This window comes from Oncorhynchus clarkii, chromosome 3 (genome assembly GCF_045791955.1).
Source record: "Oncorhynchus clarkii lewisi isolate Uvic-CL-2024 chromosome 3, UVic_Ocla_1.0, whole genome shotgun sequence".
NCBI classification, from domain to species: Eukaryota; Metazoa; Chordata; class Actinopteri; order Salmoniformes; family Salmonidae; genus Oncorhynchus; species Oncorhynchus clarkii.
In genome coordinates, this window is record NC_092149.1 from 2,811,287 (window position 1) to 2,837,577 (window position 26,291).

Here is a 26,291-nt window from a genome sequence, read left to right on the forward strand (position 1 = left end):
TGAGGCCACCGTACCGGGTACACTGGTCACCATAGTAACGAAACGCGTGGAGTTGCTCGGTTGATGAGACACACACACAGGTCGCTAGATAACTTTACATCGTAGCGAGTTATTATTTCTCTAAATATATACAATTTCTCATTCCCTCCGTGACACGGGTTGTTGTTTGGTGAGTAAGGACATTGACTTTCCACATTACTTTTCAACCATCCATGACTTGACTAGTTAAATAAAGGTGAAATAAATGTTTTTAACTATCTTCACTGGCAGTAACGTTAGCTCGTAACGTTAAACCAAACTGCTAACTTCAGCGAGCTAGTATTGTTGTCAAAAGACAGAGCCGCAGGACCCAGGCAGTAGCTACTAGACTTAGCCACAATTTAGTAAATGTCGCTTTAGTAACGCATAGACATTTAGTTGTTGTTGTTGTCGTCAACAGGTCAGCCATGAATGCAGAGATAGTTTCCTCACGTCTAACTCAAGAGGTGCCAGCGGGGACCACTTCTGCCGCAGCAGTTCCAGTGGATCACCTAGACTACGGCTACATTGACAAATGCACTGATGTGAAATACTTGGCCAAGATTCTGAGGGTGCTAAGGTAAATGATTCGGGGGAAAGTTAGATTTAGGCTACAGCTGGTGGTTTTCAACATAACAATCTAAGCGAGAAATGGACAAAAGAGTTAACACAAATAGTACAAAACTAATTCAGAACTGAAATGGGGGATCAATGTGGTATTTTTGTTGTTGTTTGTTCCTGAGGACTCTGTGTTATGCCAGACAAGTTAACACCTCTGTGTTATCCTGATAAGATGTTCTGAAATTCACTGTCATTCTATTTTACGACAGGTCTGGAGATGAGGGCATCTATCCCCATCTGATACAGTTCTGTGAGAGTCGTCTGGAGAGGTTGGACCCTAAAAGTCGGGCCCTCAGAAAGGACAACCCCCCAGCCACCGCCACCTGCTTCTCTGCAGATGAATGGGGTCAGATCACGGACGAACTCAAGGTACTGTCCGTTTGCCACGCGACGTTGTCTCAAAGTTTTTTGTGGCGTCTCACTGTGCCAATTTGACTTTGTAATCTGTCGTGGAGAGACTACGTTAAACATCAAGCATCTGACCAAAATGATTTCAAGATTTTAGTTCTGGGTTAACAGAGATCATTGACTTTGTAACAACACTTGTAAGTAGTATTGAGACTTTTGTATTAGTAGTAATACCATAGTAGTGTAGCTGTAGGTAATGAGACCGATACACACATCCTTATATAGCAGACTTAACCTAATATTCACCACACTGTTTTCACTTTTACAGAAGTGGGAGTCAGATGCCAAAATGAGTGAAACTGAGCTGAAACAACAATCTATATTCCATGATCTTGAAAGTGAGAATCTACCCCCAGTACGTGGATCAAGTTGCTCTATTCCTCTCAAGCAGGTACAGCCTCTGTTTTATAAGGAAATACTATTATTTTGTGTTGTCAGACAATAGCAGGAAAATGACTAGAACTTCATTCTAAATTGTGTTGCAGAATACAGTTTCAAATGGACAGAAGAAAACTGCACAGAAGAAGGTTCTGCCTCGTAATTATATAGAATGGGACAAGTGAGTTTCTAGAAGGTTCTTCCTCCTGATTATATAGAATGGGACCAGTGAGTTTCTAGAAGGTTCTTCCTCCTGGTTATATAGAATGGGACCAGTGAGTTTCTAGAAGGTTCTTCCTCCTGATTATATAGAATGGGACCAGTGAGTTTCTAGAAGGTTCTTCCTCCTGGTTATATAGAATGGGACCAGTGAGTCTAGAAGGTTCTACCTCCTGATTATATAGAATGGGCCAGTGGGTCTAGAAGGTTCTACCCCCTGATTATATAGAATTGGACCAGTGAGTTTCTAGAAGGTTCTTCCTCCTGATTATATAGAATTGGACCAGTGAGTTTCTAGAAGGTTCTTCCTCCTGATTATATAGAATGAGACCAGTGAGTCTAGAAGGTTTTTCCTCCTGATTATATAGGATGGGACCAGTGAGTCTCTAGAAGGTTTTTCCTCCTGATTATATAGGATGGGACCAGTGAGTTTCTAGAAGGTTCTTCCTCCTAATTATATAGAATGGGACCAGTGAGTCTAGAAGGTTCTTCCTCCTGATTATATAGAATGGGACCAGTGAGTCTAGAAGGTTCTACCTCCTGATTATATAGAATGGGACCAGTGAGTCTAGAAGGTTCTTCCTCCTGATTATATAGAATGGGACCAGTGAGTCTAGAAGGTTCTACCTCCTGATTATATAGAATGGGACCAGAGAGTCTAGAAGGTTCTACCTTCATATTATATAGAATGGGACCAGAGAGTCTAGAAGGTTCTACCTCCTGATTATATAGAATGGGACCAGATAGTCTAGAAGGTTCTACCTTCTGATTATATAGAATGGGACCAGTGAGTCTAGAAGGTTCTTCCTCCTGATTATATAGAATAAGACCAGTGAGTTTCTAGAAGGTTCTACCTCCTGATTATATAGAATGGACCAGTGAGTTTATAGAAGGTTCTACCTCCTGATTATATAGAATGGGACCAGTGAGTCTAGAATGTTCTTCCTCCTGATTATATAGAATGGGACCAGTGAGTTTCTAGAAGGTTCTACCTCCTGATTATATAGAATGGGACCAGTGAGTTTCTAGAAGGTTCTACCTCCTGATTATATAGGATGGGACCAGTGAGTCTAGAAGGTTCTACCTCCTGATTATATAGAATGGGACCAGTGCGTCTAGAAGGTTCTACCTCCTGATTATATAGAATGGGACCAGTGAGTCTAGAAGGTTCTACCTCCTGATTATATAGGATGTGACCAGAGAGTCTAGAAGGTTCTACCTCCTGATTATATAGAATGGGACCAGTGAGTTTATAGAAGGTTCTTCCTCCTGATTATATAGAATGGGACCAGTGAGTCTAGAAGGTTCTACCTCCTGATTATATAGGATGTGACCAGTAGAAGGTTCTACCTCCTGATTATATAGAATAAGACCAGTGTAGTTTTTTCCTGCTGTGTAATTCGTGTATGGGATCCAGGAATCATGCCCAGACAACATTATCAATGTTATCACTCTGTACTGCAGGTTTGATGTCGACAAGGAGCCTGATAAAAGACCATATTATCAATGTTATCACTCTGTATTGCAGGTTTGATGTCGAGAAGGAGTGTGATAAAATTGATGGAAATGTAACAAAAAAGGATCCCCCTGCAATTGTAAACTCTAGACATCCAACAATCAGGAGCAAAATGGATACAACAGGTGAAATATATATTTGTTTCTCATTAGACTGTGTCATTAGTGTCCCAGAGATGCTATTTAGTTTGAACGGTTACACAAAGTGTAAATAAATGAATTGTGTTGTTCTGTAGTTATATCGTGAATTCATGTACACTTTGAAGTAAGGTCTTTATTTGACTATTCTTGCTCAGTCATCTTTTATAGAATGTGTATGTTCTTGCAGCGTTGACTGAGCAGGAGAAAGTCCTTGTTGCCAACCGCGAGAAGGATAAAGGCAACGAGGCCTTCAAGGCCAACGACTATGAGGAAGCTGTGGTGTATTATACAAGGTCAGACCCTGTAACTTAACACTAATAGCTGTCTCACTTTGAGGTTTTAGGGATGGTCATTACCTTCAAGCTAAGTTGATGCTAGTATCTTTTAGTCAATGCATATTCAATGGCTTTAATTCCTTTGTCTTCAGAGTTCAGCTTCAAACCACAGAGAGACATTTATACTCATAGTGGATACTTAGTGGAGCTCTGTCATAATTCCTTAGTCAATGTTTATATTACTCAAGCCCTCGGTGGGAAGGTCTCATCCAATAGCCAGTCTTCAGTACTGCTAAATGAGGTCCGTCTGTCTTCTCTCCATGTCTCGTTCTCACCAGGAGTCTGTCAGTGGTACCAACCGTAGCCGGCTACAACAACAGAGCCCAGTCAGAGATCAAACTGCAACACTGGCACAATGCCCTCAACGACTGTCAGAAGGTACTGGAGATGGAGCCAGACAATATGAAAGGTACTGTCCAGACAATATGAAAGGTACTGACCCACTAGAGATAGAGCCAGACAATATGAAAGGTACTGACCCACTAGAGATAGAGCCAGACAATATGAAAGGTACTGACCCACTAGAGATAGAGCCTGACAATATGAAAGGTACTGTCCAGACAATATGAAAGGTACTGACCCACTAGAGATAGAGCCAGACAATATGAAAGGTACTGACCCACTAGAGATAGAGCCAGACAATATGAAAGGTACTGTCCAGACAATATGAAAGGTACTGACCCACTAGAGATAGAGCCAGACAATATGAAAGGTACTGACCCACTAGAGATAGAGCCAGACAATATGAAAGGTACTGACCCACTAGAGATAGAGCCAGACAATATGAAAGGTACTAACCCACTAGAGATAGAGCCTGACAATATGAAAGGTACTGTCCCACTAGAGATAGAGCCAGACAATATGAAAGGTACTGTCCCACTAGAGATAGAGCCAGACAATATGAAAGGTACTGACCCACTAGAGATAGAGCCAGACAATATGAAAGGTACTGACCCACTAGAGATAGAGCCAGACAATATGAAAGGTACTGACCCACTAGAGATAGAGCCAGACAATATGAAAGGTACTGACCCACTAGAGATAGAGCCAGACAATATGAAAGGTACTGACCCACTAGAGATAGAGCCAGACAATATGAAAGGTACTGACCCACTAGAGATAGAGCCAGACAATATGAAAGGTACTGACCCACTAGAGATAGAGCCAGACAATATGAAAGGTACTGTCCAGACAATATGAAAGGTACTGACCCACTAGAGATAGAGCCAGACAATATGAAAGGTACTGACCCACTAGAGATAGAGCCAGACAATATGAAAGGTACTGACCCACTAGAGATAGAGCCAGACTTCTCCTCTGTTTTGGTCCCCGTATCTACGACGTTGCAACTGCGTGAAGGGAACTCGTACACGCGTGCAGATGACTGGGAGAGTGACTGGTCTAATATATATATATATATATATATATATATATATATATATATATAACCACGCTACGTGTAGATACTGTGTATGGCTGGGAGAGTGACTGGTCTAATATATATATATAACCACGCTACGTAGCATAGTGTAGATACTGTGTATGGCTGGGAGAGTGACTGGTCTAATATATATATATATAACCATGCTACATAGTGTAGATACTGTGTATGGCTGGGAGAGTGACTGGTCTAATATATATATATATAACCATGCTACATAGTGTAGATACTGTGTATGACTGGGAGAGTGACTGGTCTAATATATATATATAACCACGCTACATAGTGTAGATACTGTGTATGACTGGGAGAGTGACTGGTCTAATATATATATATAACCACGCTACGTAGCATAGTGTAGATACTGTGTATGGCTGGGAGAGTGACTGGTCTAATATATATATATATAACCATGCTACATAGTGCTAGATACTGTGTATGGCTGGGAGAGTGACTGGTCTAATATATATATATAACCACGCTACGTGTAGATACTGTGTATGGCTGGGAGAGTGACTGGTCTAATATATATATATATATATATATAACCACGCTACATAGTGTAGATACTGTGTATGACTGGGAGAGTGACTGGTCTAATATATATATATATAACCACGCTACGTAGCATAGTGTAGATACTGTGTATGGCTGGGAGAGTGACTGGTCTAATATATATATATAACCACGCTACGTGTAGATACTGTGTATGGCTGGGAGAGTGAAGTCCGGCATCTCACCTCAATGTCTGTGATGCTGCTGGTGAAACGTCACTTCATTCTACCTTTAAGAAACTCTGGTCTATTTAATGTATACACACTTCGTTATGAATACTATATAACCACGCTACATAGCAAAGTGCATCACCATGCATGTCCCAAATGGCACCCTACTTCCTACATAGTGCACTACTTTAGACCAGGACCCAATGGCACCCTATTCCCTGTATAGTGCACTACTTTCGACCAGGACCCACCCTATTCCCTATATAGTGCACTACTTTAGACCAGGACCCAATGACACCCTAGTCCCTATATAGTGCACTACTTTAGACCAGGACCCAATGACACCCTATTCCCTATATAGTGCACTACTTTAGAAGAGGACCCAATGAGTCCTAAGGGCCCTGGTTGAAAAGTGGTGCAGACGGGAATAAGGTGTGTTTTAAAGCCCATGTCCCTGACTGACAGCATTGTGTTTTAAAGCTCATGTCCCTGACTGACAGCATTGTGTTTTAAAGCTCATGTCATGTCCCTGACTGACAGCATTGTGTTTTAAAGCTCATGTCATGTCCCTGACTGACAGCATTGTGTTTTAAAGCTCATGTCCCTGACTGACAGCATTGTGTTTTAAAGCTCATGTCCCTGACTGACAGCATTGTGTTTTAAAGCTCATGTCCCTGACTGACAGCATTGTGTTTTAAAGCTCATGTTCCTGACTGACAGCATTGTGTTTTAAAGTTCATGTCCCTGACTGACAGCATTGTGTTTTAAAGCTCATGTCATGTCCCTGACTGACAGCATTGTGTTTTAAATCTCATGTCCCTGACTGACAGCGTTGTGTTTTAAAGCTCATGTCCCTGACTGACAGCGTTGTTTTAAAGCTCATGTCCCTGACTGACAGCGTTGTGTTTTAAAGCTCATGTCCCTGACTGACAGCGTTGTTTTAAAGCTCATGTCCCTGACTGACAGCATGTGTTTTAAAGCTCATGTCCCTGACTGACAGCATTGTTTTAAAGCTCATGTCCCTGACTGACAGCGTTGTGTTTTAAAGCTCATGTCCCTGACTGACAGCGTTGTGTTTTAAAGCTCATGTCCCTGACTGACAGCGTTGTGTTTTAAAGCTCATGTCCCTGACTGACAGCGTTGTGTTTTAAAGCTCATGTCCCTGACTGACAGCATTGTGTTTTAAAGCTCATGTCATGTCCCTGACTGACAGCGTTGTGTTTTAAAGCTCATGTCCCTGACTGACAGCGTTGTGTTTTAAAGCTCATGTCTCTGACTGACAGCGTTGTTGTAAAGCTCATGTCCCTGACTGACAGCGTTGTGTTTTAAAGCTCATGTCCCTGACTGACAGCATTGTTTTAAAGCTCATGTCATGTCCCTGACTGACAGCATTGTGTTTTAAAGCTCATGTCCCTGACTGACAGCGTTGTTTTAAAGCTCATGTCCCTGACTGACAGCGTTGTGTTGTAAAGCTCTCCTCCGCAGGGCCACAGTGCTGAAACAACAGGGGAACTATCAGAGGGCTGCTGAAGACCTGAGGAACGTCCTGCAGACCGAACCACAGAACATCACTGCTACTGTTAGTGTCTCACACACACACCAGACCACACACACACACACCCCACACACACACACCACACCACACACACACACCACACCACACACCACACCACACACACAGCCCAACATGGTGTGTTGAAGTTACTTTGACCATTCTGTTCCCTCCACAAAATTAGGACTCCTGTTTATTCAACAGACGTTACCGTAGTGATCATCAGACGTTACCGTAGTGACCGTCAGACGGTACCGTAGTGACCGCCAGGACTCCTGTTTATTCAACAGACGTTACCGTAGTGATCGTCAGGACTCCTGTTTATTCAACAGACGTTACCGTAGTGACCGTTAGGACTCCTGTTTATTCAACAGACGTTACCGTAGTGACCATCAGACGTTACCGTAGTGACCGTCAGACGGTACCGTAGTGACCGCCAGGACTCCTGTTTATTCAACAGACGTTACCGTAGTGACCGTCAGGACTCCTGTTTATTCAACAGATGTTACCGTAGTGACCGTCAGACGGTACCGTAGTGACCGTCAGGACTCCTGTTTATTCAACAGACGTTACCGTAGTGACCGTTAGGACTCCTGTTCATTCAACAGACGTTACCGTAGTGATCATCAGACGTTACCGTAGTGATCATCAGACGTTTCCGTAGTGACCGCCAGGACTCCTGTTTATTCAACAGACGTTACCGTAGTGACCATCAGACGTTACCGTAGTGACCGTCAGACGTTACCGTAGTGACCGTTAGGACTCCTGTTTATTCAACAGACGTTACCGCAGTGACCGTCAGACGTTACCGTAGTGACCGTCAGACGTTACCGTAGTGACCGTCAGGACTCCTGTTTATTCAACAGACGTTACCGTAGTGACCGTCAGACGGTACCGTAGTGACCGCCAGGACTCCTGTTTATTCATCAGACGTTACCGTAGTGACCGTTAGGACTCCTGTTTATTCAACAGACGTTACCGTAGTGACCGTCAGACGTTACCGTAGTGACCGTCAGACGTTACCGTAGTGACCGTCAGACGTTACCGTAGTGACCGTCAGGACTCCTGTTTATTCAACAGACGTTACCGTAGTGACCGTCAAATGGTACCGTAGTGACCGTCAGGACTCCTGTTTATTCAACAGACGTTACCGTAGTGACTGTCAGATGGTACCGTAGTGACCATCAGGACTCCTGTTTATTCATCAGACGTTACCGTAGTGACCGTCAGGACTCCTGTTTATTCAGCAGACGTTACCGTAGTGACCGTCAGGACTCCTGTTTATTCAACAGACGTTACCGTAGTGACCGTCAGGACTCCTGTTTATTCAACAGACGTTACCGTAGTGACCGTCAGACGGTACCGTAGCGACCGTCAGACGGTACCGTAGCGACCGTCAGACGGTACCGTAGCGACCGTCAGACGGTACCGTAGCGACCGTCAGACGGTACCGTAGCGACCGTCAGACGGCACCGTAGCGACCGTCAGACGGCACCGTAGCGACCGTCAGACGGTACCGTAGCGACCGTCAGACGGTACCGTAGCGACCGTCAGACGGTACCGTAGCGACCATCAGACGGTACCGTAGCGACCATCAGACGTTGCCGTAGTGACCGTCAGGCCTGGAATGAAGGATATGGACTTAACTTGTCTTCAGTCGTGTCACATTTCAAAGGAACGTTTCGTCCAGGAAGTCCTGAATCGTACGGACTGGTGCTCCTGTTGTATCAACCTGTCTTCATCTGCATAACATGTTGTTTGACTGTGTTTTCAATCTAATGGAACAATGGGATGAACTATTTCAGTCTTCTTTTCTGCTTTTCCGTCACACATCCTGGCCCACAGAAACTTCTGGTTGAGGTGGATAAGAAACTAATCCAGTGTCAACCGCAGACAGAACGTAAAAGCAAGAGGATCCTGATTCAGGAAGTGGAGGAGGATGAGATACGGGAAGAGCAGAGAGGTGAGTGACTGATCACTTCACCTACTTAGTGAGATTGAACCATTATACCTCTCCGTTGGAAGTGACTGACCTCCAGCCCAGTCCTGGAGACCACCAGTTAGAAGTGACTGACCTCCAGCCCAGTCCTGGAGACCACCAGTTAGAAGTGACTGACCTCCAGCCCAGTCCTGGAGACCACCAGTTAGAAGTGACTGACCTCCAGCCCAGTCCTGGAGACCACCAGTTAGAAGTGACTGACCTCCAGCCCAGTCCTGGAGACCACCAGTTAGAAGTGACTGACCTCCAGCCCAGTCCTGGAGACCACCAGTTAGAAGTGACTGACCTCCAGCCCAGTCCTGGAGACCACCAGTAAGAAGTGACTGACCTCCAGCCCAGTCCTGGAGACCACCAGTTAGAAGTGACTGACCTCCAGCCCAGTCCTGGAGACCACCAGTTAGAAGTGACTGACCTCCAGCCCAGTCCTGGAGACCACCAGTTAGAAGTGACTGACCTCCAGCCCAGTCCTGGAGACCACCAGTTAGAAGTGACTGACCTCCAGCCCAGTCCTGGAGATCACCAGTTGGTTTTTAATGATATGGTAGTTGACCTGGAGTAGCCTGCTTCACAGGCCCTGTATTGTGGTGTACAGTTTGTCAACAGTCAGTCAACATCAAACTGACTGTTCTATAAAACAACACTCAGATGGTTCACAATTCAACAGTCAGAAAAACAACTCCAACTCCTTTTTCTCATGTTTCTATAACAACAGAAACATGCAAATGAGAAAAACAACTCCACCCCTTTCCCTCATGTTTCTATAGCAACAGAAACATGCAAATGCAAGTCTAAGCCAATGAGTAGAGTTAGAGAGACATATTATTACCATGAGAAGGGGACATAGGTGTTGTAGTTTGTTCCTTAAACACCCAACAAGTGTTTAACCAGATCAGATGATGACTGATCCTAGACCTAGTAAACAAAGAGGTTATTATATTACATTAAGGCTGGCTGGCTGGCTGGCAGGTTGGCTGGTCGGTTGCAAGGCTGGCTGACTGTTTGGTTGGTTGCCTGGCTGGCTGGCTGGCTGGTTGGCTGCCTGGCTGATTGGTTGGTTGCCTGGCTGGCTGGCTGGCTGGCTGGTTGGTTGGCTGGTTGCCTGCCTGACTGGCTGGTTGGTTGCCTGGCTGGCTGGCTGGCTGGCTGGCTGGTTGGTTGGTTGGCTGGTTGGTTGCCTGGCTGGCTGGCTGGCTGGCTGGCTGGCTGGCTGGTTGGCTGGTTGCCTGCCTGGCTGGCTGGTTGGCTGGTGGTTGGCTGGTTGGTTGCCTGGCTGGCTGGCTGGCTGGCTGGTTGGTTGGCTGGTTGGTTGGCTGGTTGGTTGGTTGCCTGGCTGGTTGCCTGCCTGGCTGGCTGGTTGGCTGGTGGTTGGCTGGTTGGTTGCCTGGCTGGCTGGCTGGCTGGTTGGTTGGTTGCCTGGTTGGTTGGCTGGTTGGTTGGTTAGTTGGCTGGCTGGTTCCCTAAGTGATCCAGAATCATTATCCTTAAGACCCAACAGACCTGACAGCCTGCTGCATTCTCCAAACACCACACCTGTCTGGGTTTACCCCAGAGAGCTGCTGTGGGTCTGTGCTGTGGGTCTGTGCTGTGGGTCTGTACTGTGTGTCTGTACTGTGTGTCTGTGCTGTGTGTCTGTGCTGTGTGTCTGTGCTGTGGGTCTGTGCTGTGTGTCTGTGCTGTGTGTCTGTGCTGTGGGTCTGTGCTGTGGGTCAGTGTCTGGCTGTGTGTCTGTGCTGTGTGTCTGTGCTGTGTGTCTGTGCTGTGGGTCTGTGCTGTGGGTCTGTGCTGTGGGTCAGTGCTGTGGGTCTGTGCTGTGGGTCTGTGCTGTGAGTCAGTGCTGTGGGTCTGTGCTGTGGGTCAGTGTCTGGCTGTGGGTCTGTGCTGTGTGTCTGTGCTGTGGGTCAGTGTCTGGCTGTGGGTCTGTGCTGTGGGTCTGTGCTGTGTGTCTGTTCTGTGAGTCAGTGCTGTGGGTCAGGGCTGTGGGTCTGTACTGTGTGTCTGTGCTGTGAGTCTGTGCTGTGAGTCTGTGCTGTGTGTCTGTACTGTGTGTCTGTGCTGTGGGTCTGTGCTGTGTGTGTGCTGTGTATCTGTGCTGTGGGTCAGTGTTTGGCTGTGTGTCTGTACTGTGTGTCTGTGCTGTGGGTCTGTGCTGTATGTGTGCTGTTGGTCAGTGTTTGGCTGTGTGTCTGTGCTGTGTGTCTGTGCTGTGGGTCAGTGTTTGGCTGTGTGTCTGTGCTGTGGGTCAGTGTTTGGCTGTGTGTCTGTGCTGTGGGTCTGTGCTGTGGGTTAGTGTTTGGCTGTGTGTCTGTGCTGTGGGTCAGTGTTGGGCTGTGTGTCTGTGCTGTGGGTCAGTGTTAGGCTGTGTGTCTGTGCTCTGGGGCAATGTTTGGCTGTGTGTCTGTGCTCTGGGTCAATGTTTGGCTGTGTGTCTGTGCTGTGTGTCTGTACTGTGGGTTAGTGTTTGGCTGTGTGTCTGTGCTGTGGGTCAGTGTCTGGCTGTGTGTCTGTGCTGTGGGTCAGTGTCTGGCTGTGTGTCTGTGCTGTGGGTCAGTGTTTGGCTGTGTGTCTGTGCTGTGGGTCAGTGTTGGGCTGTGTGTCTGTGCTCTGGGTCAATGTTTGGCTGTGTGTCTGTGCTGTGGGTCAGTGTTGGGCTGTGTGTCTGTGCTGTGGGTCAGTGTTGGGCTGTGTGTCTGTGCTCTGGGTCAATGTTTGGCTGTGTGTCTGTGCTCTGGGTCAATGTTTGGCTGTGTGTCTGTGCTGTGGGTCAGTGTTGGGCTGTGTGTCTGTGCTGTGGGTCAGTGTCTGACTGTGTGTCTGTGCTGTGGGTCAGTGTCTGTGCTGTGTGTCTGTGCTGTGGGTCAGTGTCTGGCTGTGTGTCTGTGCTGTGGTAGCTAACTCAACCCCCCCCACTGTAAATCCCTGACTGGGGATTTGTTCTCTAATCCAACAGTCAAATCCCTCATGCTAATGGCTGCGTTGATCAGGATGCTATAAAGCCTTAATGAGCTGCTATCTGCCATTCCCCCCTCTGTCTCAGTAATATAACATCCTACTGACTATCTGCCATTCCCCCCTCTGTCTCAGTAATATAACATCCTACTGACTATCTGCCATTCCCCCCTCTGTCTCAGTAATATAACATCCTACTGACTATCTGCCATTCCCCCCTCTGTCTCAGTAATATGACCTCCTACTGACTATCTGCCATTCCCCCCTCTGTCTCAGTAATATGACATCCTACTGACTATCTGCCATTCCCCCCTCTGTCTCAGTAATATGACCTCCTACTGACTATCTGCCATTCCCCCCTCTGTCTCAGTAATATGACCTCCTACTGACTATCTGCCATTCCCCCCTCTGTCTCAGTAATATGACCTCCTACTGACTATCTGCCATTCCCCCCTCTGTCTCAGTAATATGACATCCTACTGACTATCTGCCATTCCCCCCTCTGTCTCAGTAATATAACATCCTACTGACTATCTGCCATTCCCCCCTCTGTCTCAGTAATATAACATCCTACTGACTATCTGCCATTCCCCCCTCTGTCTCAGTAATATGACATCCTACTGACTATCTGCCATTCCCCCCTCTGTCTCAGTAATATGACCTCCTGCTGACTATCTGCCATTCCCCCCTCTGTCTCAGTAATATGACATCCTACTGACTATCTGCCATTCCCCCCTCTTGTCTCAGTAATATAACATCCTACTGACTATCTGCCATTCCCCCCTAGCCCCTGTCTCAGTAATATGACATTCTACTGACTATCTGCCATTCCCCCCTCTGTCTCAGTAATATAACATCCTACTGACTATCTGCCATCCCCCCCTAGCCCCTGTCTCAGTAATATGACATCCTACTGACTATCTCCCATCCCCCCTAGCCCCTGTCTCAGTAATATGACCTCCTACTGACTATCTGCCATTCCCCCCTCTGTCTCAGTAATATGACATCCTACTGACTATCTGCCATCCCCCCCTCTGTCTCAGTAATATGACCTCCTACTGACTATCTGCCATTCCCCCCTCTGTCTCAGTAATATGACATCCTACTGACTATCTGCCATTCCCCCCTAGCCCCTGTCTCAGTAATATGACATTCTTCAGACCAGATAGTGTGTGTGTGTGTGTGTGTCTGTGTGTGTGTGGTTGTTCTCCACCCCTCCCCCTCTGCATCACCAACGGCTTGCTGGGCTGCCTGGTAGAGAGAGAGAGAGAGACTTCCTGAAACTCTATCAACCCCTCCCCCCACTGTGATGTAACCGCTGACTGCTTCCTGTGGGTGTGTTCTGTGCTCGGCAGCTTGTCCGGTTGAGCCTAGCGAGGCAGTGGGAGGGGAGAGTGCCGCTGCTGCTCCTGCCGAGAGGGGAGACATGGGAAATGCTCAGAAGAAGCCCCACGGCAGAGGAGGGGAAGGGGGCCCCAGCCCGCATACAGACCACAATTCACACGGAAGCCACTGGAAAAACCGGGGAGGAATTGCAGAGAAGTACAAGGTGAACCAACAGGATTCGACGTCGGACAAGGGTCTGTGGAACGGAGCTCAGGGCTCTGGCAGGAGGGACTCTAAGGGAGCCAGGCCGGTCGGGGGAGACGGAAGCAACCTTGACGCCCCTTGTGGGGCCCTGCCCCCGCCGTTGGCCCGGCTCAAGAACGAGGGAAACCTGTTCTTTAAGAATGGACAGTTTGCTGATGCGCTGGACAAATATTCACAGGCCATCACGGGCTTCACAGACTCAGGTAGGTTTTCAGTATTGTGGTGTTGTGTCTTGCGTGACAGAGCTTTTACTAATAACTCTCGTTCATCTAGAGTTGAGATTTATAATAACTTAGTGTGACGGGCTATTCAAAATGACATGTTCGTTTTGTGTTCTTCCGGCATTTTCCACGGACATTCCCCCCCAAAAACAACCGTATGTAGGTAATCTAGCAACTAATGCCACTGCTTTCGTGTTTCCGTAAGGTTAAATCAGTGTGTTGTTTTGCTGCTATTGGCAGCTGGTGCTTTCAGTGATTGGCCCACAGCAAACCAAAGGTCAGCACATACCGCAGTAATAAAACTAACCTCTGTAGCAGCAATGTTATTCTCTTCACTGAATCACATCACATGACAGTGTAACGTGTCATTACCGGCAGCATTTAGCCAGTCGGTGGGATGTGGTGTCATTACAGCAGCATTTAGCCAGTCGGTGGGATGTGATGTCATTACAGCAGCATTTAGCCAGTCGGTGGGATGTGATTTCATAACATGTTATTACAGCAGCATTTAGCCAGTCAGTGGGATGTGGTGTCATTACAGCAGCATTTAGTCAGTCAGTGGGATGTGGTGTCATTACAGCAGCATTTAGCCAGTCGGTGGGATGTGATGTCATTACAGCAGCATTTAGCCAGTCAGTGGGATGTGATTTCATAACATGTTATTACAGCAGCATTTAGCCAGTCGGTGGGATGTGATTTCATTACAGCAGCATTTAGCCAGTCAGTGGGATGTGGTGTCATTACAGCAGCATTTAGCCAGTCGGTGGGATGTGATTTCATAACATGTCATTACAGCAGCATTTAGCCAGTCGGTGGGATGTGATGTCATTACAGCAGCATTTAGCCAGTCGGTGTGATGTGATGTCATTACAGCAGCATTTAGCCAGTCGGTGGGATGTGATGTCATTACAGCAGCATTTAGCCAGTCGGTGGGATGTGATGTCATTACAGCAGCATTTAGCCAGTCAGTGGGATGTGGTGTCATTACAGCAGCATTTAGCCAGTCGGTGGGATGTGATGTCATTACAGCAGCATTTAGCCAGTCAGTGGGATGTGATTTCATAACATGTTATTACAGCAGCATTTAGCCAGTCGGTGGGATGTGATTTCATAACATGTCATTACAGCAGCATTTAGCCAGTCGGTGGGATGTGATGTCATTACAGCAGCATTTAGCCAGTCGGTGGGATGTGATTTCATAACATGTTATTACAGCAGCATTTAGCCAGTCGGTGGGATGTGATGTCATTACAGCAGCATTTAGCCAGTCGGTGGGATGTGATTTCATAACATGTCATTACAGCAGCATTTAGCCAGTCGGTGGGATGTGATTTCATAACATGTCATTACAGCAGCATTTAGCCAGTCGGTGGGATGTGATGTCATTACAGCAGCATTTAGCCAGTCGGTGTGATGTGATGTCATTACAGCAGCATTTAGCCAGTCGGTGTGATGTGATTTCATAACATGTCATTACAGCAGCATTTAGCCAGTCGGTGGGATGCGATGTCATTACAGCAGCATTTAGCCAGTCGGTGGGATGTGATGTCATTACAGCAGCATTTAGCCAGTCAGTGGGATGTGATGTCATTACAGCAGCATTTAGCCAGTCGGTGGGATGTGATTACAGTTCAGATGTACACTCCCGTTCAAAAGTTTGGGGTCACTTAGAAATGTCTTTGTTTTTTAAAGAATAGCCAGACAGACGCCTCACAAGTCCTCAACTGGCAGCTTCATTAAATAGTACCCGCAAAACACCAGTCTCAACGTCAACAGTGAAGAGGCGACTCCAAGATGCTGGCCTTCAGCTACAATAGTCATTTAAAACATTAACAATGTCTACACTGTATTTCTGATCAATTTGATGATATTTTAATGGACAAAAAAAAACGTATTTCTTTAAAAAAACAAACAAGCGACCCCAAACTTTTGAACGGCAGTGTATCCTGATTCATGACAACATCCAGGTGTAGAGTAGCAGAGTGACTCATCACACTAGTGGTTGGTTGGTTATAGGCAGTGTATCCTGATTCATCACAACATCCAGGTGTAGAGTAGCAGAGTGACTCATCACACTAGTGGTTGGTTGGTTACTGGCAGTGTATCCTGATTCATCACAACATCCAGGTGTAGAGTAGCAGAGTGACTCATCACACTAGTGGTTGGTTGGTTATTGGCAGTGTGGTGAGTCTGTTTTAGCTGTCTGGAGTTCAGCCATACCCTTGCCAGGCAGGAAGGCAGACGGGCTCAGTTCCTCTCAGGTCACGTGACTTCTGACCGCTTACTGTGAAATTGAACCAGGTGCTGGGTGGCGGCGACGGACGGACGGACGGACGGACTGACTGACTGACTGACTGACTGACTGACTGACTGACTGACTGACTGGCTGACTGGCTGACTGCAGTAGTAAATCTCCTCTGACTGACTATAGAAACTTTATCTCTCCTCTCCTTTTCATCACTCTCTCCTCTTCTCCTTCCCATTACTCTCTCCTTCCCATCAATCAATCACATGTATTTATAAAGCCCTTCTTACATCAGCTGATGTCACAAAGTGCTGTACAGAAACCCAGCCTAAAACCCCAAACAGCAAGCAATGCAGGTGTAGAAGCACGGTGGCTTGGAAAAACTCACTAGAAAGGCCAGAACCTAGGAAGAAACCTAGAGAGGAACCAGGCTTTGACACCTCAGGAGCAAATGTCAGTTGGCTTTTCATAGCCGATCATTCAGAGTTAGAGACAGCAGGTACGGTAGAAAGAGAGAGAGAGAGTTGAAAACAGCAGGTCCGGGACAGGTCAGGGTTCCATAGTCGCAGGCAGAACAGTTGAAACTAGAGCAGCAGCACGACCAGATGGACTGGGAACAGCAAGGAGTCATCAGGCCAGGTAGTCCTGAGGCATGGTCCTAGGGCTCAGGTCCTCCGAGAGAAGAGAGAGAATTAGAGAGAGCATACTTAAATTCACACAGGACACCGGATAAGACAGGAGAATTACTCCAGATATAACAGACTGACCCTAGCCCCCCGACACATAAACTACTGCAGCATAAATACTGGAGGCTGAGGCAGGAGGGGTCAGGAGACACTGTGGCCCGATCCGATGATACCCCCGTACAGGGCCAAACAGGCAGGATATAACCCCACCCACTTTGCCAAAGCACAGCCCCCACACCACTAGAAGGGATATCTTCAACCACCAACTTACCATCCTGAGACAAGGCTGAGTATAGCCCACGAAGATCTCCGCCACGGCACAACCCAAGGGGGGGGCGCCAACCCAGACAGGAAGATCACGTCACTGACTCAACCCACTCAAGTGACACACCCCTCCTAGGGACGGCATGGAAGAGCACCAGTAAGCCAGTGATTCAGCCCCTGTAATAGGGTGAGAGGCAGAGAATCCCAGTGGAGAGAGGGGAACTGGCCAGGCAGAGACAGCAAGGGCGGTTCGTTGCTACAGAGCCTTTGCGTTCACCTTCACACTCCTGGACCAGACTACACTCAATCATATGACCCACTGAAGAGATGAGTCTTCAGTAAAGACTTAAAGGTTGAGACTGAGTCTGCGTCTCTCACATGGGTAGGCAGCCATTCCATAAAAATGGAGCTCTATGGGAGAAAGCCCTGCCTCCAGCTGTTTGCTTAGAAATTCTAGGGACAATTAGGAGGCCTGCGTCTTGTGACCGTAGCGTACGTGTAGGTATGTACGGCAGGACCAAATAAGAGAGATAGGTAGGAGCAAGCCCATGTAATGCTTTGTAGGTTAGCAGTAAAACCTTGAAATCAGCCCTTGCCTTGACAGGAAGCCAGTGTAGGGAGGCTAGCACTGGAGTAATATGATAACATTATTTACTCTCTCCTCTCCTTCCCATCATCTCTCCTCATCACTCTCTCCTCATCACACTCCTCTCCTCATCACTCTCTCTTCATCACTCTCTCCTCTACTCATCACTCTCCTCTCCTCATCACTCTCTCTTCATCACTCTCTCCTCTCCTCATCACACTCCTCTCCTCATCACTCTCTCCTCATCACTCTCTCGTCATCATTCTCTCCTCTCCTCATCACTCTCTCCTCTCCTCTCCTCATCGCTCTCTCCTCTCTCCATCACTCTCCTCATCACTCTCTCCTCTCCTCTCCTCATCACTCTCTCCTCATCACATTCTCCTCTCCTCACCACTCTCTCCTCTCCGCATCACATTCTCCTCTCTCCTCATCACATTCTCCTCTCTCCTCATCACTCTCTCTCCTCTCCTCATCAATCTCTCCTCATCACACTCCTCATCACTCTCTTCATCACTCCTCTCCTCATCACTCTCGTTTCATCTCTCTCCTCATCACTCTCCTCTCCTCATCACTCTCTCCTCATCACTCTCTCATCACTCTCTCCTCATCACTCTCTCCTCATCACTCTCTCCTCTCTTCATCACTCTCTCCTCATCACTCTCTCTTCATCACTCTCCTCTCCTCATCACTCTCTTCATCACTCTCTCCTCATCACACTCCTCTCCTCATCACATTCTCCTCTCTCCTCTCCTCATCACATTCTACTCTCTCCTCATCACATTCTCCTCTCCTCACCACTCTCCTCATCACAATCTCCTCTCCTCACCACTCTCTCCTCTCCTCATCACATTCTCCTATCTCCTCATCACTCTCTCTTCATCATTCTCTCCTCATCACTCTCTCCTCATCACTCTCTCCTCTCCTCATCACATTCTCCTCTCTCCTCATCACTCTCTCTTCATCATTCTCTCCTCTCCTCATCACTCTCTCCTCTCCTCATCACTCTCTCTTTTCTCCTCATCACATTCTCCTCTCTCATCACTCTCTCTTCATCATTCTCTCCTCTCCTCATCACTCTCTCCTCTCCTCATCACATTCTCCTCACCACTCTCTCCTCTCCTCACCACTCTCTCCTCTCCTCATCACATTCTCCTCTCTCCTCATCACTCTCTCGTCATCATTCTCTCCTCTCCTCATCACTCTCTCCTCTCCTCTCCTCATCGCTCTCTCCTCTCTCCATCACTCTCCTCATCACTCTCTCCTCTCCTCATCACTCTCTCCTCATCACATTCTCCTCTCCTCACCACTCTCTCCTCTCCTCATCACATTCTCCTCTCTCCTCATCACATTCTCCTCTCTCCTCATCACTCTCTCTCCTCTCCTCATCAATCTCTCCTCTTCTCTCCTCATCTGTCTAGATTTCTTCCTAGGTTCTGGCCTTTCTAGGGAGTTTTTCCTAGCCACCGTGCTTCTACACCTGCATTCCTTGCTGTTTGGGGTTTTAGGCTGGGTTTCTGTACAGCACTTTGTGACATGGGCTGATGTAAGAAGGGCTTTATAAATAAATCTCTCCTCTCCATCAATCTGTTCTCTCCTCGTTCCTCTCCACCACTATCACCACTAGTCTGTGAAAGTGACTGAACATCATGTGATACACTGAGGCATTTCACAGTTACTGCTGTCATACACAGTATAATGTATCATTACTGCTGTCATACACAGTATAATGTATCATTACTGCTGTCATACACAGTATAATGTATAATTACTGCTGTCATACACAGTATAATGTATAATTACTGCTGTCATACACAGTATAATGTATAGTTACTGCTGTAATACACAGTATAATGTATAATTACTGCTGTCATACACAGTATAATGTATAATTACTGCTGTCATACACAGTATAATGCAGGGTTATTAATGCTGTCATACACAGTATAATGTATAATTACTGCTGTCATACACAGTATAATGCAGGGTTATTAATGCTGTCATACACAGTATAATGTATAGTTACTGCTGTCATACACAGTATAATGTATAATTACTGCTGTCATACACAGTATAATGTATAATTACTGCTGTCATACACAGTATAATGTATAATTACTGCTGTCATACACAGTATAATGTATAGTTACTGCTGTCATACACAGTATAATGTATAATTACTGCTGTCATACACAGTATAATGCAGGGTTATTACTGCTGTCATACACAGTATAATGTATAATTACTGCTGTCATACACAGTATAATGCAGGGTTATTACTGCTGTCATACACAGTATAATGTATAATTACTGCTGTCATACACAGTATAATGTATAGTTACTGCTGTCATACACAGTATAATGTATAATTACTGCTGTCATACACAGTATAATGTATAATTACTGCTGTCATACACAGTATAATGTATAATTACTGCTGTCATACACAGTATAATGTATAATTACTGCTGTCATACACAGTATAATGTATAGTTACTGCTGTCATACACAGTATAATGTATAATTACTGCTGTCATACACAGTATAATGTATAGTTACTGCTGTCATACACAGTATAATGTATAATTACTGCTGTCATACACAGTATAATGCAGGGTTATTACTGCTGTCATACACAGTATAATGTATAATTACTGCTGTCATACACAGTATAATGCAGGGTTATTACTGCTGTCATACACAGTATAATGCAGGGTTATTAATGCTGTCATACACAGTATAATGCAGGGTTATTAATGCTGTCATACACAGTATAATGTATAATTACTGCTGTCATACACAGTATAATGTATAGTTACTGCTGTCATACACAGTATAATGTATAATTACTGCTGTCATACACAGTATAATGTATAATTACTGCTGTCATACACAGTATAATGTATAATTACTGCTGTCATACACAGTATAATGTATAATTACTGCTGTCATACACAGTATAATGTATAGTTACTGCTGTCATACACAGTATAATGTATAATTACTGCTGTCATACACAGTATAATGCAGGGTTATTACTGCTGTCATACACAGTATAATGCAGGGTTATTAATGCTGTCATACACCGTATAATGTATAATTACTGCTGTCATACACAGTATAATGTATAATTACTGCTGTCATACACAGTATAATGTATAGTTACTGCTGTCATACACAGTATAATGTATAATTACTGCTGTAATACACAGTATAATGTATAGTTACTGCTGTCATACAGAGTATAATGTATAATTACTGCTGTCATACACAGTATAATGCAGGGTTATTACTGCTGTCATACACAGTATAATGTATAGTTACTGCTGTCATACACAGTATAATGTATAGTTACTGCTGTCATACACAGTATAATGCAGGGTTATTACTGCTGTCATACACAGTATAATGTATAATTACTGCTGTCATACACAGTATAATGTATAATTACTGCTGTAATACACAGTATAATGTATAGTTACTGCTGTCATACACAGTATAATGTATAGTTACTGCTGTCATACACAGTATAATGTATAATTACTGCTGTCATACACAGTATAATGTATAATTACTGCTGTCATACACAGTATAATGTATAATTACTGCTGTCATACACAGTATAATGTATAGTTACTGCTGTCATACACAGTATAATGTATAATTACTGCTGTCATACACAGTATAATGTATAGTTACTGCTGTCATACACAGTATAATGTATAATTACTGCTGTCATACACAGTATAATGTATAATTACTGCTGTCATACACAGTATAATGTATAGTTACTGCTGTCATACACAGTATAATGTATAATTACTGCTGTAATACACAGTATAATGTATAGTTACTGCTGTCATACACAGTATAATGTATAATTACTGCTGTCATACACAGTATAATGTATAATTACTGCTGTCATACACAGTATAATGCAGGGTTATTAATGCTGTCATACACAGTATAATGCAGGGTTATTAAGGCTGTCATACACAGTATAATGCAGGGTTATTAAGGCTGTCATACACAGTATAATGTATAGTTACTGCTGTAATACACAGTATAATGTATAATTACTGCTGTCATACACAGTATAATGCAGGGTTATTCATGCTGTCATACACAGTATAATGCAGGGTTATTACTGCTGTCATACACAGTATAATGCAGGGTTATTAATGCTGTCATACACAGTATAATGCAGGGTTATTAATGCTGTTTGGTGTCATGATGTGACCTGTCTGTCGGTCTGTCTGTCTTCTGTCTGTCTACCAAGCCCCTCCTATGTGACGTCTGTCTGTCTGTCTGTCTGTCTGTCTGTCTGTCTGTCTGTCTACCAAGCCCCTCCTGTGTGATGTCTATCGGTCTCTCTCTACCAAGCCCCTCCTATGTGATGTCTGTCTCTCTACCAAGTCCCTCCTATGTGATGTCTGTCTGTCTGTCTGTCTGTCTGTCTACCAAGCCCCTCCTATGTGATGTCTACCTGTCTGTCTGTCTGTCTACCAAGCCCCTCCTATGTGATGTCTACCTGTCTGTATGTCTACCAAGCCCCTCCTATGTGATGTCTATCTGTCTGTCTCTCTACCAAGCCCGTCCTATGTGATGTCTATCTGTCTGTCTGTCTACCAAGCCCCTCCTATGTGATGTCTGTCTGTCTGTCTGTCTGTCTGTCTACCAAGTCCCTCCTATGTGATGTCTATCTGTCTGTCTGTCTGTCTACCAAGTCCCTCCTATGTGATGTCTGTCTGTCTGTCTGTCTGTCTGTCTGTCTGTCTGTCTACCAAGTCCCTCCTATGTGATGTCTGTCTGTCTGTCTGTCCGTCCGTCCGTCCGTCCTCCGTACATAATCTTTCCAGATCCTTGATATCCTTCATTGTCAAACCACAGGTTATCAATGGGTTTAATGTCCGGTGACTGCAAAAGGTTAATTTTGTGGTCAATTGACAATTTATTTTCTGTCTGTCCGTCCGTCCGTCCGTCCGTCCGTAACAAATCATTAAAATCCAGACAGAAAATATTTACACAAGAAGCAATCTAATATCACACAGTCCGTCCGCGACGCTGACTAAATGAAAGAGTGATGATGTCACTGGGAGTCACATGCCTTTACCTCCTACCACACACAGGAAGTTCCTTCTAGGAGGAGGGCGGCCCTGGATAACGCTCTGTAGGGAGACATGTCACAGTGAGACGCTCTGTAGGGAGAAATGTCACAGTGAGACACTCTGTAGGGAGAAATGTCACAGTGAGACGCTCTGTAGGGAGACATGTCACAGTGAGACACTCTGTAGGGGGAAATGTCACAGTGAGACACTGTAGGGAGACATGTGTCACAGTGAGACGCTCTGTAGGGAGACATGTCACAGTGAGACGCTCTGTAGGGAGACATGTCTCCCAGTGAGACGCTCTGTAGGGAGACATGTCTCCCAGTGAGACTCTCTGTAGGGGGAAATGTCACAGTGAGACGCTCTGTAGGGGAAAATGTCACAGTGAGACGCTCTGTAGGGAGACGTGTCACAGTGAGACGCTCTGTAGGGAGACATGTGTCACAGTGAGACGCTCTGTAGGGAGACATGTCTCCCAGTGAGACGCTCTGTAGGGAGACATGTCTCCCAGTGAGACGCTCTGTAGGGAGAAATGTCACAGTGAGACACTCTGTAGGGAGAAATGTCTCCCAGTGAAACACTCTGTAGGGAGAAATGTCTCCCAGTGAAACACTCTGTCGTCGTTGAGAAATGTCTCCCAGTGAAACACTCTGTAGGGAGAAATGTCTCCCAGTGAAACACTCTGTCGTCGTTGAGAAATGTCTCCCAGGCAGTGGAACTGAAGCGTCTCCCGATGTGTCCAGACAGGCTTTTCCACCAGCCGTAGTAGCAGCAGGCCAGAGACTAGACCTGCCATAGTTATTAAGATAGTTGAACAGATACCACATTCCACTTCCTGTAAAGCATTTGGTCCAACCAGGTTAGGAATGTACTGTATGTAGGAAGTCAGCTGGGAATGAGTCAGATCTGGTGAGACCACAGACAGTGTTTAAACATACAGAGGAGACTATGTCATTGTGACATTATAACCGTAAACACCTAACATCTGATCCCAGTACAGGCCTCTAGAAGTCACATTATAACAGTGTATTCCTAACGTCTGATCCCAGTACAGGCCTCTGGAAGTCACATTATAACAGTGTATTCCTAACGTCTGATCCCAGTACAGGCCTCTGGAAGTCACATTATAACAGTGTATTCCTAACGTCTGATCCCAGTACAGGCCTCTGGAAGTCACATTATAACAGTGTATTCCTAACGTCTGATCCCAGTACAGGCCTCCTTATTTAACATCCTGCCTTGGTTTGTTTTCATTAGAATCACCTCCTGTGTTTCAACATGCCCAGTCCGTCTCACACCCAGAACCCAGGGGCACATTCAACTACTACTTTCATACTGTGGTACAAAAGCCCTTCCTCATTATCCTCACCCAGAACCCAGGGGCACATTCAACTACTACTTTCATACTGTGGTACAATTCAAAACAAAAGGCCTTCCTCATTATCCTCACCTCAGACCTTTATCAATGATTCATACTGGCAGGCAACAGCACGCTCCGTATCGACAGCCCACTCGGACTGACCACTACAGCCCCACGATGGAGGTTACAACTTGACTGTCTGAGTAATAATGTCTCTGTGTCTGGTTGATAGGATTGGACAGCCCTGAGGACCTGTGTAATAACGTCTGTCTCTGTGTCTGGTTGATAGGATTGGACAGCCCTGAGGACCTGTGTAATAATGTCTGTCTCTGTGTCTGGTTGATAGGATTGGACAGTCCTGAGGACCTGTGTAATAATGTCTCTGTGTCTGGTTGATAGGATTGGACAGTCCTGAGGACCTGTGTAATAATGTCTCTGTGTCTGGTTGATAGGATTGGACATTCCTGAGGACCTGTGTAATAATGTCTCTGTGTCTGGTTGATAGGATTGGACAGTCCTGAGGACCTGTGTAATAATGTCTCTGTCTGGTTGATAGGATTGGACAGTCCTGAGGACCTGTGTAATAATGTCTCTGTGTCTGGTTGACAGGATTGGACAGTCCTGAGGACCTGTGTAATAATGTCTCTGTGTCTGGTTGATAGGATTGGACAGCCCTGAGGACCTGTGTAATAATGTCTCTGTGTCTGGTTGGTAGGATTGGACAGTCCTGAGGACCTGTGTAATAATGTCTCTGTGTCTGGTTGATAGGATTGGACAGCCCTGAGGACCTGTGTAATACTGTCTCTGTGTCTGGTTGATAGGATTGGACAGTCCTGAGGACCTGTGTAGTAATGTCTGTCTCTGTGTCTGGTTGATAGGATTGGACAGTCCTGAGGACCTGTGTAATAATGTCTCTCTGTCTGGTTGATAGGATTGGACAGCCCTGAGGACCTGTGTAGTAATGTCTCTGTGTCTGGTTGATAGGATTGGACAGTCCTGAGGACCTGTGTGTGCTCTACTCTAACAGAGCAGCCTGCTACCTGAAAGATGGAAACAGCTCTGAGTGTATACAGGACTGCACCAGGTGAGACCCTCCCTCAACAACTATACATTATCATAGACATTATATACATTATCATAGACATATACATTATCAGACATAATTATAGACGTTATTATAGGCGTTATTATATACGTTATTATAGACATTACAGACATTATATATGTTTTTATAGACATCATTATAGACATTATTATAGACATGATTATATAGATTATTATATACATTATTATAGACCTTATTATAGACAAACATTATTATAGACATTTTTAATTTTACCTTTATTTAACCAGGCAAGTCAGTTAAGAACAAATTCTTATTTTCAATGACGGACTAGGAACAGTGGGTTAACTGCCTGTTCAGGGGAACAGTGGGTTAACTGGTCTAGGAACAGTTCAGGGGCAGAACGACAGATTTGTACCTTGTCAGCTCGGGGGTTTGAACTTGCAACCTTTCGGTTACTATAACAATATACCCCCCCTGTCACATCTGGATCCAGCCAATCAGTAGTGACAGCAAAGGTTAAACAGTATACACCCCCCCCCCCCCCGTCACATCTGGATCCAGCCAATCAGTAGTCAGTAGTGACAGCAGAGGTTAAACAGTATACCCCCCCTGTCACATCTGGATCCAGCCAATCAGTAGTTACAGCAGAGGTTAAACAGTATACCCCCCCCCCCCCCCTGTCACATCTGGATCCAGCCAATCAGTAGTGACAGCAGAGGTTAAACAGTATACCCCCCCCCCCCCCCCCCCCTGTCACACCTGGATCCAGCCAATCAGTAATTACAGCAGAAGTTAAACAGTATACCCCCCCCCCCGTCACACCTGGATCCAGCCAATCAGTAATTACAGCAGAAGTTAAACAGTATACCC

General features: G+C 45.5%; 1 protein-coding gene across 1 annotated transcript in view; it reads left to right on the top strand.

Moving 5' to 3' along the window:
* The first annotated feature begins 446 nt into the window (after positions 1 to 446).
* Positions 447 to 26,291, top strand: part of LOC139386554 (sperm-associated antigen 1-like) — a 50,466-nt gene continuing 24,621 nt past the window's right edge. Inside the window, exons 1-11 of the mRNA XM_071132206.1 lie at positions 447 to 598; positions 849 to 1,008; positions 1,316 to 1,438; positions 1,533 to 1,606; positions 3,173 to 3,285; positions 3,488 to 3,593; positions 3,914 to 4,044; positions 7,274 to 7,380; positions 9,199 to 9,316; positions 13,654 to 14,091; positions 25,340 to 25,439. Coding sequence (XP_070988307.1) covers positions 447 to 598; positions 849 to 1,008; positions 1,316 to 1,438; positions 1,533 to 1,606; positions 3,173 to 3,285; positions 3,488 to 3,593; positions 3,914 to 4,044; positions 7,274 to 7,380; positions 9,199 to 9,316; positions 13,654 to 14,091; positions 25,340 to 25,439 — 1,622 coding nt within the window. The remainder of the gene's footprint in view (positions 599 to 848; positions 1,009 to 1,315; positions 1,439 to 1,532; positions 1,607 to 3,172; positions 3,286 to 3,487; positions 3,594 to 3,913; positions 4,045 to 7,273; positions 7,381 to 9,198; positions 9,317 to 13,653; positions 14,092 to 25,339; positions 25,440 to 26,291) is intronic.